The 14,690-nt window shown below is 41.4% G+C and overlaps 1 protein-coding gene across 1 annotated transcript in view; it reads left to right on the top strand.

Moving 5' to 3' along the window:
- Positions 1 to 229: 229 nt before the first annotated feature.
- The window catches only part of LOC111861932 (neprilysin-1), a 144,269-nt gene continuing 129,808 nt past the window's right edge, over positions 230 to 14,690 (top strand). Inside the window, exons 1-2 of the mRNA XM_023846905.2 lie at positions 230 to 299; positions 423 to 1,553. Of these exons, the coding sequence (XP_023702673.1) occupies positions 962 to 1,553 (592 nt within the window). The 5' untranslated portion in view covers positions 230 to 299; positions 423 to 961. The remainder of the gene's footprint in view (positions 300 to 422; positions 1,554 to 14,690) is intronic.

Genomic DNA, 14,690 nt, shown 5'->3' with positions numbered 1-14,690 from the left:
AAAGGGGAAGTTCTTTTGTTGTGAACTTTGTAAATACGCGTACACATTTATACTGGCAGGATTGATGTATGGAACAGGGTCGGGGCAATTTCTCTTCAGGTGGGGGAACCAGAAGGGGGGGTTGGGTGGTGTGGTGGTGGGAAAGGAGGGATGTGTGCACCTCTGAGCAGAGACGGGATCGATTGTGTCTAAAGGAAAAGTCACACGATGACAATACCGGTGTTTACGTTGCATGAGTGATCAACTGTATTAATCCATTTGATATTTATATTGTGACCTGAAGCAGAACTCTGCAGAATGTGAGTAACGTTTTTTAGTATATTGTTATGTGTTTTGGTATTTATCAAAGAGTTGCGATTCAACCTCGTGTAACATCGGCGAACGGTGTGTTTATATATATAAAGGACCCGAATGCTTTACAGGGACAGCTGCTTTCAGTATGATGCCAGAGCCGGTCAGGGCCACATCACCTGCTGCCGCTGTCACTTATCAAGTATCACTGTCATCCCGACTACCTGTTTCATATCCGAATTCGCCGGATCATATTGTCACACTGTCATCAGAAGTGTATAGAAGATCCACAAACAGAAGACGCCTTCTACGGTTTCGTTGTTTCTACGCTTCAACTGTTGCCATTTGACTTGGTGAAGTTTGTTTTATTAAAGATGAACTGTAATAAATGGCTCGACGGTAAAGAGAAATATTAGACAACTGTCAGAGACAAACGTCGTGAAGTTTCAAGAGATGCCAGACCAAGGTCAGTTTGCTGTTATAGATTTAGTGACATATTTGACAGAGATAAAGAAATATATTTGTTAAATGATGCACATATATGTAAGTCTTTTTAAATTAATCAAGATAATGTCACCAACTAGGACTGCTAAATGTAACAAAGTATTATTTTAACAAGTACAGAGTAACAAACTAATACTTATATAAGCAAAACACAATCGGGAGCAAGATGCCGTCATCCACGGGCAGTGGCACCCGTCCGGCGTCTCCTTCACCTGATTCCAGTGTCATTGTGGCCCCAAATCGAAGTCCCAGTACTAACAACAACAAGAAAATCTTTCTTAACAGTACTGCCAACAATGGATTTCTTAGGGTACTGTCAGCAAACAATTCACCAACAGGAGTAACCGAAAATAGTAATGACACTTCGAGGAAAAATTCTTCGACGTCTGAAAAGCATGACGAAGAGTTGCAGCAATTGCTTGGAGTTTGTGGTGATGGTGGTTTTGTTGTCGATCCGGAAACACAACAGAAGCAAGAATTAAGGATAACAGAGAATCCCTTACTGAAGAGGAACCCTGCAGGAAGTCCCATTTCCTTGGCTCTGTCTGATGTTTCGTCTGGCTTGACGCAACCAACAGTAACCACTGTAATCCGTTATGAAGAGCCAACGCCTGGCTGCTGGCTGTCGAGGCGGAAGGCCAACCCCACAAGAAGAACGTCGGTGGAGCGGTACGTCGTTATGGTCGTCGTCCTCCTTTTGATCGCCTGCCTCGGCTTCCTGATCTTCGGTTACCTCCTTCGGCCAGATTGCAGCGATGGTAAGGTTCAGCCTCATATCAACGATTTCAGGATAAAGTGGGCAGTGATTCTCAAGAGTAGATTTCAGATAATTTCACGAATAGAGAAAAACATCCGAAGTAGGATTTGACGGTCTCACAGCGGCCGTTATGAAGATATAAGACCGTATAGTCCGCTGAAAGTTAACAGATGTTTCGGAGGAATATAAAGCTTTCGTCTTCAGGGTCGAAGAATAAACAGAGCAAGATACCAACGTGAAAGTAGGAGGCAAGCAGAGCCGCTTTCAGGCTTCTTTCTCTCACGGCTTATTCATCGGCCCTGAAAATGGAGATGATATTTTCCTCCGAAACATCGGTTGACTTTCAACGGACTACCCGGTGTTATATCCCGGAAGACAGTACACTTCATATCTAACGTAAACGAACTGAAGGTTATATCAAACTCAGGAATAACGGATATTAACCCAAAATACATGAAAGGAGACCAAAATTCATTCCAAGCTCTACTCTTCTGCGTAACTAACACTATAGAACAGAGTTCTTTTTGAAAGTTGAAAGGACATTAGTTGATCTAGAAGTTTGCAGGACTTACGTTAAACGAAGGAGCCGGGATAGCGTAGTCGGTATAGCGACTGACTACGGGTTGGACGACCGAGGGGTCGGAGTTCGAGTCCTGGTAGGGTCAAGAATTCACTTTTCTCCACGTTGCCCAGACCGGCTCTGGGGATCATCCAGCCTCCAATTCAATGGGTACTGGGGGCTCTTTCCCCAGGAGTGAAGCGGCCGGGGTGTGAAATTGACCACTCACGTCCAGCTAGTACCGAGGTCAAGAAAATATGGATCTTTACATCCACTCCCCCATACGCCTTCGTGGCGTAGTGCTTAGTTAAGTACAGAGGTAACTTTAGCTTTTTACATTAAACGAAACAGCTTCTGATTAATTCATTTGGCATTTTTAGCGATTGAATCCCCGTACATACCTTGGAACATCAACATATTAAGGCTGTTGAAAACGGAATGCCATATGTAGGAATGCATTCGAGGGAAATTTCTTTTATCATGAAGAGAAATTGCTTCTTGAGAATCGCTGATCTGTAGGATAATTACATATATTGCTATTTGTATTTATCCCGTGAAATTTCCGCATTATGTGTATATTCATGGTTCGGGTGAATTTTATATGCGTTTCGGCGGATATTTCGGAACATGTCTAGGTTATTCTTTAAGTCATGTCCACTTTGTTGTCTTCTTCAGCATCTAAACTACACGTCAGATTGAATGAAGCCGAGTATGGATTACCTACAATAAATTTTGCATAACTGCTTTGATTTCAGTTCGATTTCGGAGCCATTTCACATAAGAACCAAAGGTAACTTATGGGATTTGAAGATCTCTCAGCGGTACTTACTAATTCTTTCTTCTGGGATATAACGCCGTATAATCCACTGACATACAACTAAAGTTTCGGAAGGAAATGTCACCCTCATCTTCAGCGCCGAATAAGCCAAAAAAGAAATCAGCATAGAACAGGTAGAAAGCAGAGATGTTTTCTTGCTTGACTTATTTTATATCCTGAAGATGGAAGCAAAATATTCTTCCGAAACGTCTGTTGACTCCGCAGATTATACGAATTTATATCCCAAAAGATAAATTTCTTGTAGATTAACTTGTACGAATGCAGGTCAGTTTTTCTGATGATAGATTCTGATTACATTTTAACTGAACAGGCTGGGCTAGGCGTTCTGCTCTAGACTTGGATTCGGGAAGGTCTCTGCTCGAGTCCCGGCAGGAACACATAATAGCCTGACTGGGAATTTCTTTTAAATTGCCAAAGTCCCTCCACGCAAATGCCAGGATGGCACCTGAATTAGGCCACTAATTCTTCGTTCCAGATGCATTCAAATTAATCCCCCATCCTAATATCCGACGCTATATAGAATGTCCCAGGGGCAAAGGTCAGTATTCTGGGAGGTCATTGTCGGCCATTCTAAGGAAAAATTGTATATGTGCATGTTTCCTATTCCGAACGGTTTCCGATATGAGCTATTTCACTTTACACTGTACAGACGAGCAACACGCCATGTCCCCACACGAGTTGCAAAGTGCATTGATGCTGACGGTGAAATTTTCTAAAATGCATTGTACTAGGTAAACTGTACTATCTTTGTCATTTGAACAGTAAGAGTAGGTAATACCTCTTTCTTATCAAAAATTTTGGAACTCTACAGTGAAATACCTGTATTTCAGAAACCGTTAGGAATAGAACACGTGTACATATACAGCTTTTTGCTTAGAATGACCAATACTTNCGGTGAAATTTTCTAAAATGCATTGTACTAGGTAAACTGTACTATCGTTGTCATTTGAACAGTAAATACTGGTATTAGAAAGAGTAGGTAGTACCTCTTTCTTATCAAGAATTTTGGAACTGTACAGTGAAATAGCTGTATTTCGGAAACTGTTCGGAATAGAACACGTGTACATATACAGCTTTTTGCTTAGAATGACTTGTACTATGACCTCCCAGAATAATGATCTTTCCTCCTGGGACACTCTGTATAGTGTTGATGACAGCGCTATTAGACAAGACTTGATGAAGTTTTGTTAACGGAATTTCTGTTATAACAATATTACTGAGTTTAAGGTTAAGTCCCTTTAATACGCCTAATTTACATATGTAAGTAGTGTGCAGTCAACTGAGAGAAACTAGCTGAACGTAAGAATCAAGTGTATGGGCTTTGAGGCGCGTCAGGTTCTAACAAAGATTAGGGCTGAAAAGAAGCAGGTTGCTAAGCTGCAGGCCTCCTCATATTATGTAGCAGACTTAGTACATTTCATAAAGCTTTCTGATTTAGAGAAAAAAGTGTTTAGTAGTATCTACTAAAATGTTTACGAATTTCTGTCTTGTGACGCCATGTAGTTAAGAGTAAGTCCATCGACGTTTCGGAGGAAAGAATCGCTCCTCTTTTCAGGCTTGAAGAGTAGGCCTCTCTTTATGATCCATTGAAGATAATGGTCACGATACGCTTTGCTCTCTTGTAGTTCCTATGTGACTTGTATCAGGTCGGATTTTCTACTTGTAGTTCCCTTTGACATCTGCTTCTTGCTGGTCTCTTGCAAGCCTTATTCCTCGACTCTGAAGAATGAGGCACTATGTTCCTCTGGAACGTCAGTAGACTTATACTGAACTACTTAGTGTTACGACCAAGAAGATTGTAATTTTCATATTTAGGGTTGCGAGAACGTAAAATCCAAAAATATGGCACCTGAATGCCAGAGTATTAAAGCTAGAAGAAACTGTTCGTTGCATGTTTACGGCCGATAAAGAACTCCTTACAGCTGGTTTCCGACGAAACTAACAGGATTGCAACAATAGAAGAAGTGCTGGAAACGATGCTTTCTTCTGGGTCCGCCCCGAGTCTGTGTAGTGTGACCTATCCGGAAAAATTAGTCAGTTGTGGCTCGGAAACCGAGAATGTGACTTGGAGTCGTGGGTTAGACGTGACGCAGGTATCGGACAACGACTGATGAAGACAGAGCAAAATAGAATGACATAACATGTGCTGTAATAATTTGTGAAATGTGGTTATTAGCGAAAGTGCCCTAATTATATGTAGTTACGAGTTCTAAGAGTCTTAATTAATCCATTTACCAATCTAAACTCTGTCTCTAGTCACTGAAAACGTGACAATATCAACGAAGTTGGCTTTGAGGTTATCTCAGCAGCGACTATAAAGAGTTCTACCGTAAGGTATAAAACGCTATCTGTTGATTATCGCCGGACAACATGGCGTTAGATCCCAGAAGATAGAAATCCTCATGTATACGACGTTTAGGACATGGAAAACGTGTTACTGGGTCGGTATCTGTTGGATTTATAACGTATTTCATACTAATCAGCACAGTGATGCTTAAACAGAATATGTTTAAATTCTTATTTTTGTGAGATGGGTAATTGTTGGGAAAATGGCAACTTATAGACTTCGCTCCAATTAAAATACTTGCATATTTTTCAGACCCTCCATTACAATAGAGTTAGAAGCAGTCGGTACACTTTAATATATGACATGATAATGCTAAATTTCAGTACTAAATGGTATTAAAGAGGTTTAATTTAAAATTAAAACATTATTTAGAAGCGGATTATAAAATTAAAATCGTGCTACATTTTAATTTTATTTTTATTTTGACAACAAATTTCCAGCCTTTAACGATAAATCCTCTTACATAAGCTGCAGTTTTCCAAAGAAACTGCTCAACAATAGACGACACCTTGATTTTATTTATGATATTTTAGTTTCTCTACTTTGAGAGTGGAGCTCTTAACTGTTGCGTCCTTTCATGATCACTCACCGGTACAATATAGGTTAAGAATAATCTGAAAATTTGTTGCATAAAACAGCGCACGTGCCTACGTCAGTTGTCTTTCACCAGTCCTTTACTCTTTCAAGCAATTGCGTGCGTCTCTGAACAATTGCGGACGTTCAACCAAAGTGGTCTTACATGTTCTGAGACGCTTTTAGAAACACGCAGGGTTCTAATTGCTGTGCTCTCCTAGATGCTGACGTCATGTGCTTCTGGAAGTGCCCCGTAGTCGTCATATTCCGAGTTACGGAGTTTCAGAATAAATGCCTTACAAAATGTGAAGTTTGAGGTCAACACGGGGAAGACTATGAAGATACCGTGTAGACTGGAGTTTCGGAGGAACCAGTTCCCTCAATTTTCATACCCTGAAGATAGAAACAGGCTATTCTTCCAAAATGTTGGTATCTGCCCGACGGCATGGCGTCACATTCTTTACAGAAAGCAATATTGGGCTTGGAATGCGATTTAAAGTTTGCCGATTTTAAGTTTTCGTGGTGATTCAATGGTGACGTTGATCCTGCTTTTGGTGATTACGCTGCATCCTTTCGGTAAAATTGTACGTAAGGACTCTAAAACGGGGATCTGAAGGACCACAAATTGCTCACAACCGTCGGCCAATATTGTCCTTCCCTCTACATGGCAACCATTTTCCCATCCGGCTTACATTTTTGCCATGAAGATGGAGACAGCATATTCCTACGAAAATTGAACAGCACGGTCCACTTTCATAGGACACGATGAGCACCAGCTTTAGAATTTCTTAAGTGGTGAATTGTAAAACACCGAAATCTAGGGATACACCTCTGTCCTCTTAAGAACTGGGGACTCTAGGAGACGATTATGAAAAGTGCTGTATTCTAGGATGTGATTGCGAGTAATCCGGTTTCAGTTCACAAGCGTTTTGGAGCAAAGATCCTGAAGATGGAGCCATTACGATCCTCCGAAACGTTGGTGAAATTCTACCGTACTATATTACGTCACGATCCAGAATATATTCTTTGCCATCCTACTTGTTTCGACGTGACGGAACATACGTAGTTGAAACAACGTCGTCAGATAATTCCAGACGTAATGATTGCATATTACGAGTTGGTTTCGAACTTTCGATCTCAGAGTACATTCGGCTTGATACTGCACAGATCTTCCAGAATTATCGGAAAGTCAAATGAAACGTAGACAAGAATCCAGCCCATATTTAACCCCAAAGGAAATAATCTATGCAGACATTGCATGTAATTTCTCATATAAGACTGACCCCGTTTACGCTACAGAATCGATTGTGGCTCAGTAAACTATTTTGGTTACTGAATATCGAACAAAAATAAAACCTGTCTCAAGATTTCGAGTGAAATGACATTTGTTTTTGGGTCCATAATTCGCCTACCGTTATTTTTCGGAAGATTCCAACCATGCAGTTTTATTCAGGGAGGTAGTCTGTGTAAATTGCTGAAATTTAATAAAAATTGCTTGATTCGTTTCTTTCTTTGTTCCATTTGACTAGTCCCTGTTTTTGGAGGTGGAATGCTCAGATTCGCCGAGGACTGACACAGAGTAGGTAAACTCTTGAGTACCGAAATGGAATAAAACCTGTCGAACTGTTCAAACGCTAACCAGGCGCACATACTTACAAAGACAGGTTCGATCCCAGGTCTGGTCAAGTGGGATTTGTGGTGGACAAAGTGGCGCTGGGGCAGGGTTTCTCCGAGTACTTCGGTTTCCCCTGCCAATCTTCATTCCACCAATTGCTCCAAAATCACCCTCACCTATCATCTGGGGCTGGTACAATAGACCAGAAGTGGCCGCAGTACAAGGGACTTAGTCCCACCCCACTAGCAATAAAAGAAAACAAAGAAAGAGATGAACAGACAGCGTTCCAAGAAGTCCTTTTTCTAGTAAGGGGGCTGAAAACGAGTAAATCTGTAAGTGTTTTTCACAGTCACAGTACTTTACAATGCATATTACGTAAGCTTAAAATTTGTCATTTTCATTACGCAGTTTCGAGTCACCGTAGCAACGATCTATCGAACGTTTTTACGTTGCATGAACACGAGTTATGTAATAGAACCAGCAAACAAATTTTGTTTCAGCGTATTGTGTATATCATGTGAAATATTAATACGTATTTTCATGTGGATATGTGAAGTGCAGTATAATATATAAAGGAAGAGATTTACGATTGGCTATTTGTATGTGTCTTTTGCAGGAGACTTTTTAATTCGCAATTTTATTTGCAACCTGTAAAAGTACAGTCAAGCCGGTCACTGTAGCCGAGCGGTCTAAGGCATGCACTGTCTTCGCTCGCTCGGAAGCCGGGATCGTGGGTTCGAATCCCACTCAGGGCATGGATGTTTGTGTGCGTTTTTCTCTTTGTCTACAGGTAGAGGCCTTGCGACGAGCTGATCACTCGCCCAAGGAGTCCTACCGAATGTGTAAGATCTAGTAAACCGAAGTGAAACGGAGAGTTTCATGGAGGTAGGCCTAGGCCCAAATGAGGGCTGTAGCGCCAATGGGAAAAAAAAGTATAGTCAGCAAACTGTGTAGATAGATATTACATATACAGATGTACGTAGAGGAGTGTTCAGTAGCACTCTGTAACTAATAGTTTCTAGGCCTGTCGTGACTTTCGGGTAGTGAGCTCGCTAACTAAATCTTATTACTAAAATCTGTAATTATACACGTAGTAATTACATTCAAAATCTGGTAGGCAGATCACGCAGCAAATGTCTTCGTAGTCATCTGTTGACGTCGGGTTGAACTAAGTCGTTTTCGTATGCACTTAGGTGAGCGCCATATTGTGAGCTGAAACGGCGGATTTCCTCTTTAACTTCTGGCGTCTAAAGAACCCTTAGGATAACTGCATTCGGTACTAACCAGGGACTATTACGAGTAATTATCATGCGTAAGGCTTTCGATTGGAAACGTTTTAATATTTCAATGTTAGGATTTGAAGCCGTGCCCCAGAGTTGGATTCCATAAGTCCAAATTTCCTTGATTATTGTTTTGCACATTAGAAATTTGTTGTTTATGAAAGTTCATATTTACGTCCAAGTAATCAGTACGTTTTGTTATGTGTGATTGCCAGTTGCTATCGGTTTAAGTCTATGTGTTTACGCCAGGTGAAGGCCGCGCCATAGCTCAAGCGGTTAGTCGTTGGCTTCCCACCGCGGAGGCCCGGGTTCGATCCCGGGTGGGATTTGTGATGGACAAAGTGACGCTGGGGCGGGTTTTCTCCGAGTACTTCGGTTTCCCCTGCCAATCTTCATTTCACAAAATTCTCCATCATCATAATCACCCGGGGCAGGCTACAATAGGCCAATCAGTGGCCGCCGTGCCGAGTGGACCCAGTTGGACTCCACTCCACCACTAAGCAAATTAAAAGAAAATTATTGTTTTACGCCAGCTGGGTCTCCAGTCAAAATACAGCCCTTCGTAAGAGATGGCTCTAGAGGTGGATCTAGACGTATCATTCGATAACGTGCAGGACAAGAGAGGAATGCGCGAGAGAGCAGCGGAAGTTAATGGCAACGAAAGCTTATGTAACAATTGATGAGACTTTCCATTGAATTCTCAACTGTTGTAACAATGGATCAATAAACATTTCTAAAATATGAAAAGTAGGGACCTAAATTTGGATCTATAAACTAAACTCCGTGGTTTTAGTCCGCAAGCGAACTATATCGACCGAGAGACCGCCGCTTGTCGGCTAAGTTAGTGCCAACTTTAGCGGATAGAGGGTGTTACGTGGTCAAGGCAATGAATCCCCACTGCCGTTAATTTCAATTTTCTAGACCTGAGCCGCTATTTCCTTGAAATGGCTCCTCAATTATCATCACGAGGCTGAGTGGACCCCGTTCCAGACCCACTACTTCTCAGAAAGAGTCTGGTAGCGCCGGGAATCTAACCAGGACCTATGGATCTGTAGCCAGGAACTCTAACAACTAGATCACAGAGGTGGTCTAAATTTGGTTCTATGGTTAAGGAAATTATAGTTGAAGTGTAGTTAGTTACGATTCCGTGTATATGATTGTGGTATTTCTTAATTGCTTTTTCGAAACTGATTCCATACATAAGCTACTGTTTATAAGATCGATTTGAAACTTGTTGCTATATAAATAGCTCTATAAACTGCTTCCAGTTACTTCAGTGTTAGATCAATAGTTGATGAACTTCAATTAACACTTTTAATAATATCAAGTGATCCACACAGATTTTATGTGATTGTGAGGCTACAGCTTACCTAAGATATCGCCACCTGGGTCACTTCTTCATGGAACCAAGTGACTTTTATGACCCCCCCATAAATAAAGTCCTGCATTCATTCGAAGTGTAGGATTAATAAAGGGTTAATCCAAAGGGGAAGCACAATACATCATAGAAGGTCGCAGTGCGAGGGCCGGTTTTTATGGCTCACCCCTCATACTCATACTCATACTCATACCCAAGTGATACCTCATTTTTGATATACAGTTTTGTGTTGTTCGTTTAAATCGTCCTAAGGAACAACCCTTGTCATTTATGGATATTTAAAGCTGTTTAAATAATGGCAAATAAATATTAGCGAAATTATACAATATTTCCTAGAACACAGTTTTGAAAATACTATGTAAACAACCGAGATAGAAACTAGGATTCGCACACTGCGTAACGACGCCGTATCAACTGTAGAAGTCATATGATCTCGAATAAAATATCAGAGAATGAATGACCGGAAATGACGTTTTCTGCTGTTATGTAAGTCACCGGTCTTTCACTGGAAAGACTGATGAAAACCAGGACAAAGCTCATCCAGAATAGTCACGTCTCGAATCAGCTCCATCTATTTGCCACGGTAGTTACGTTGTTGATGGGTTTTATACGTGGATATAGATAAAGCGTGGAAGAACCTACAGCCAAGAGTGCATACACGGTGTGTCCAGGATCCGTTAGGACTCATTTTTCTTACTTTTGCCCTGCAATGCTATCTGCTGGCGAGTTGTGACGTTAAGATTCTTGAAGTTTCAGCTGTGGCTGTCTATAATTTCAAAGCGCAAGCATTGCTGCATCATGTGTTCTGACCTTGAATGTAACAGTACTGTTATGACGCTCGTCGGAAAATGACGGTTGAACAGAGAGCCAACATCAAATTTTGTTTGAAGTTAGGCAAAACAGTCGGAGAAGCGTACGAAATGATGAAAGGTGTGTATGGTAGTGATTGTTTGAGTCGCTCGAAAATTTTTCGATGGTATGCTGTATTTCGTGACGGCAGGGAGGACATTGAAGACGCTCAACTTGCATCAAAGCCGAGAACAAGTCGCAATGAAGAAAATTTGAAAAAAGTGACCGAAATCCTTGCATCAGACAGATGTGTTTCTGCAAGACTCATCGAGGAGCTTTTGGGAATACCAAAAAGTACTGTGCATCAAATTTTGACCTAGGATTTGGGCAAACGGAAGGTCTATGCGCGGTTTGTACCGCACGCGCTGTCAGGCGATGAAAAACATGCCAGAGTGGAACACTGCAAAGACATGTTACGGTCGGCCCAATGTGATATAAAATTTACAAATCGATTGTTACTGGTGACGAGACATGGTGTTTTCAATATAAGCCTCTCACAAAGCGGCAGAGTGCAGCGTGGCTCAGCTCAAAGAAGCCGAAACCAAAGAAAGTGCGCATGCAAAAGAGTTGAGAAAAGACACTGCTAACCGTTTTCTTCGATTCCAAAGGAATCATTCATAAGGAATTTCTGCCAGAAGGTCAAACAGTGAATTCTGATTATTATCTCGGAGTCCTCAATCCTTTGTGGGCGAGAATTCTTCGAATTCGACCTGAATATCGAGAGAAAGGTTCCTGGTCGCTCCTCCACGACAATGCTCCACCCCACAAATCGAAGATCATGCGCGACTTTTTAGCCAGAAAAGGGATCACAGTCCTTGATCATCCTCCGTATTCGCCAAATTTGGTTCCAGCAGATTTCTCGTTGTTCCCAAAAGTTAAGTTGGCGACGAAAGGAGATCGTCACGACACCCTCCAGGACATCCAAAGGGAATGTACCGCAGTTTTAAATGCGATTCCACAAAAGGAGTATAGTGACTGTTTTCGAAAACTTTTCAATCGATTCCAGCTATGTATTGATTCAGGAGACTATTTTGAATAAAAAGAGTGAAATTTTGAAAATAATTCACGTCTTGTATTTGTAATGAACACAGTCCTAACAGAACCTGGACACACTGTGTACATTAACAAAACTGATAGTAACGCCACATCGACTTCCTTACAAACTGCACAAATAACGTGCAGCCTTAGATTTGTATTCTGGAGGTGTTCGGTTTGAATCCCTCTTTGAGATGTTATCTCTACGGACTATGGTTTATAGACATTTCTTTTCCTCAGGCCCTTCAGGTAAATACAGGGATAACACATCGAACAGACCAGGACCACCTCCTTTCAAATTCTTTCAGATTCATCATTCATCTATCATCCTGTCATTCGACTCTGAGATATTGACAGCTATAATGTTAAAAAAGTAAATTTGTTCCTGTGCTTAACTAATTAAGCACTACGCCATGAAAGTGTATGGGAGAGTGGATGTATAGACACATTTTCTTGACATCAGCACTAATTCGAGTTGAGTGGTGAGTTTCACGCCCCCACCATTTTACCTCCGGGAAAAGAGCCCTCGGTACCCATTGCATAGGAGACAAGGTGGGCCCCAGAGCCGGCCTGGATGACGTGGAGAAATGAAAATTCTCTCCCCCACCAGGACTCGAACTCCGACCTCTTGGCCGTCTAGCTGGTAGCCAGTCGCTATACCGACTGAGCTATTCCGGTTCTAGATAGTGACAGTATCATGAATAAACCAAAAGCAATAAGTTAGAGCTTGCCGATTCAGCTAACCTGCTCGCATATTATTATGGAGAACTGTGTCATGTTTTATTCAGGTAGATCAATTTGGGTCAAAAATGCGGACGGTTAATCATAGAGTTATTACTTTCTCTTCGATTGCTGCTGTAATAAGAATTTATCAACGGTTTTATTTTGTTTATTAAGTAGGGCTTCTAGTCTACTGTGTCATTATATATTTAACGAGTCTTTATTATAATATTAAATGAGGTGGTTTAATCTTATCTACACAATACACATTTCAAGTACGCAGACTAAAATATCGAATAGTGTTTTTCACTTCTTGCTGCAAGAAACGACGCCAATGTTAGCGGAACACGTGGCTTAACGAAGCGCTATGATGGGTTGTCCGCTTGACTTTGAGAAGGGGGGAAGGGCTTCTTAGAAGGATTCCATAATAACATACAGCCTGCTGAAATTTAAGTACGAACTTGCGTACTTTGATACTTTATAGAATTGTAGCTACATTTAGGCTAAGGTTGGAAGCGTGTTAAAAATAATAATATGCTGTAAGCTGTGCTGTTATCTGAAGGAAATATTTTCGAAAAATTTGCCCATAAACAGACTTCGTTAACAATGTCTAATATTTTTTCATCATGAAACAACGGAGATGTGTTTGTTTCAGTCATAAACTAACCGGCTTTAACTTAACAATCAGCAGTTGAATGATTTGACCCTCACAAAACCATGACTGATCCAGTAAATATAAGTTTCTACGATGTCTTTAATTTTTATATTACCACCATGCAATAAATCTTTCCCGTGTAAAGAAAGATAAAACTATCCCTGTAACGGGCCGCGAAGGCCCATCGGGTTGTGAGACGTCGAGGCCCACTTTTTCCAGACACTCGGCTCACAGATGGCGGTGAGGTTGTCATCCTTACGCCTAGCCATCCTTTACTACTCAGGAAGATTCCTGGTGCTCATTTCTGTTAGAGACCCCGGGACAATACTGCGGCTGGAAGGTTTAGGTCAATTGAAAATATTTGATGACCTCGTTGTGGGAATCGAACCCACGACCTTCCGGATTATAGTAAAGTGCCTCAACCAACTACTCTACAGAGTGCTCCTACATTTTTCCCGTGTACATCTTATAATCTTCCCTTCCATTGCTACGTAGCCGTAAAATGTAGTGAATTGTTTCAATGGTAGTAAAATGTCCGGAGCTTTCGAAACAAGCAATCCCAGTCTGTAGCTCCAGTTTACAGACATAACGTCTCCGTTGAGCCCGCCCTACATATCAGATAACGTCTTCAGTGAATGTGCTCTCCATCAACAATGGAAATTTGTTTTCGGCAAACGTCGAGAGTCCGGTGTTGGCTGAAGCACAAATAAGTCTCACTGCCGCCTAGCGGTCCAATTCGGAACTACCAACAAAAATGGCTTCTATGTAATTACAGAATCGAAAGCCTTATACATATCCACAAAACACTCACTAGTAGTATCATGACTTATGTTTGTCCCGCTTGGGACTTTGCAGCAGACAACCATCTACTGAAAATTGCAGCGCCTGCAAAAGAAAGTTTTCCGCACCATTGGAAATTTTCCAAGGTAGGTACCGGATCATGATTAGCACATGCCTTTCAAACTTCCGTACATATGTGATTATAAAAAAAATTATGCAGGCAACAAGCAGAAGTCATACAAAATTATGAAAATGAAAATGTTCGCAACATTGGACAAGGCGAATTCCGACACTTAAACTTGGCGGCGGTCAAGCATGCAACTGTTCAAGTGACTAGACTGCCGTGGTAGCAGGAGCTGCTAATGACAGAGCATGATCTGCTGTACTGAGACTGGACTGAGAGAGACCTTGTATATGTTGTATATATATATTTTTTCCCCATTGGCGCTACAGTCCTCATTTGGGCCTAGGCCTACCTCCATGAAACTCTCCGCTTCACTTCGGTTTAC

This window comes from Cryptotermes secundus, unplaced genomic scaffold, assembly GCF_002891405.2.
Source record: "Cryptotermes secundus unplaced genomic scaffold, Csec_1.0 scaffold84, whole genome shotgun sequence".
NCBI lineage: Eukaryota > Metazoa > Arthropoda > Insecta > Blattodea > Kalotermitidae > Cryptotermes > Cryptotermes secundus.
Note: the sequence above shows the minus strand (reverse complement) of the source record. Positions and strands in the feature narration are given on the sequence as shown.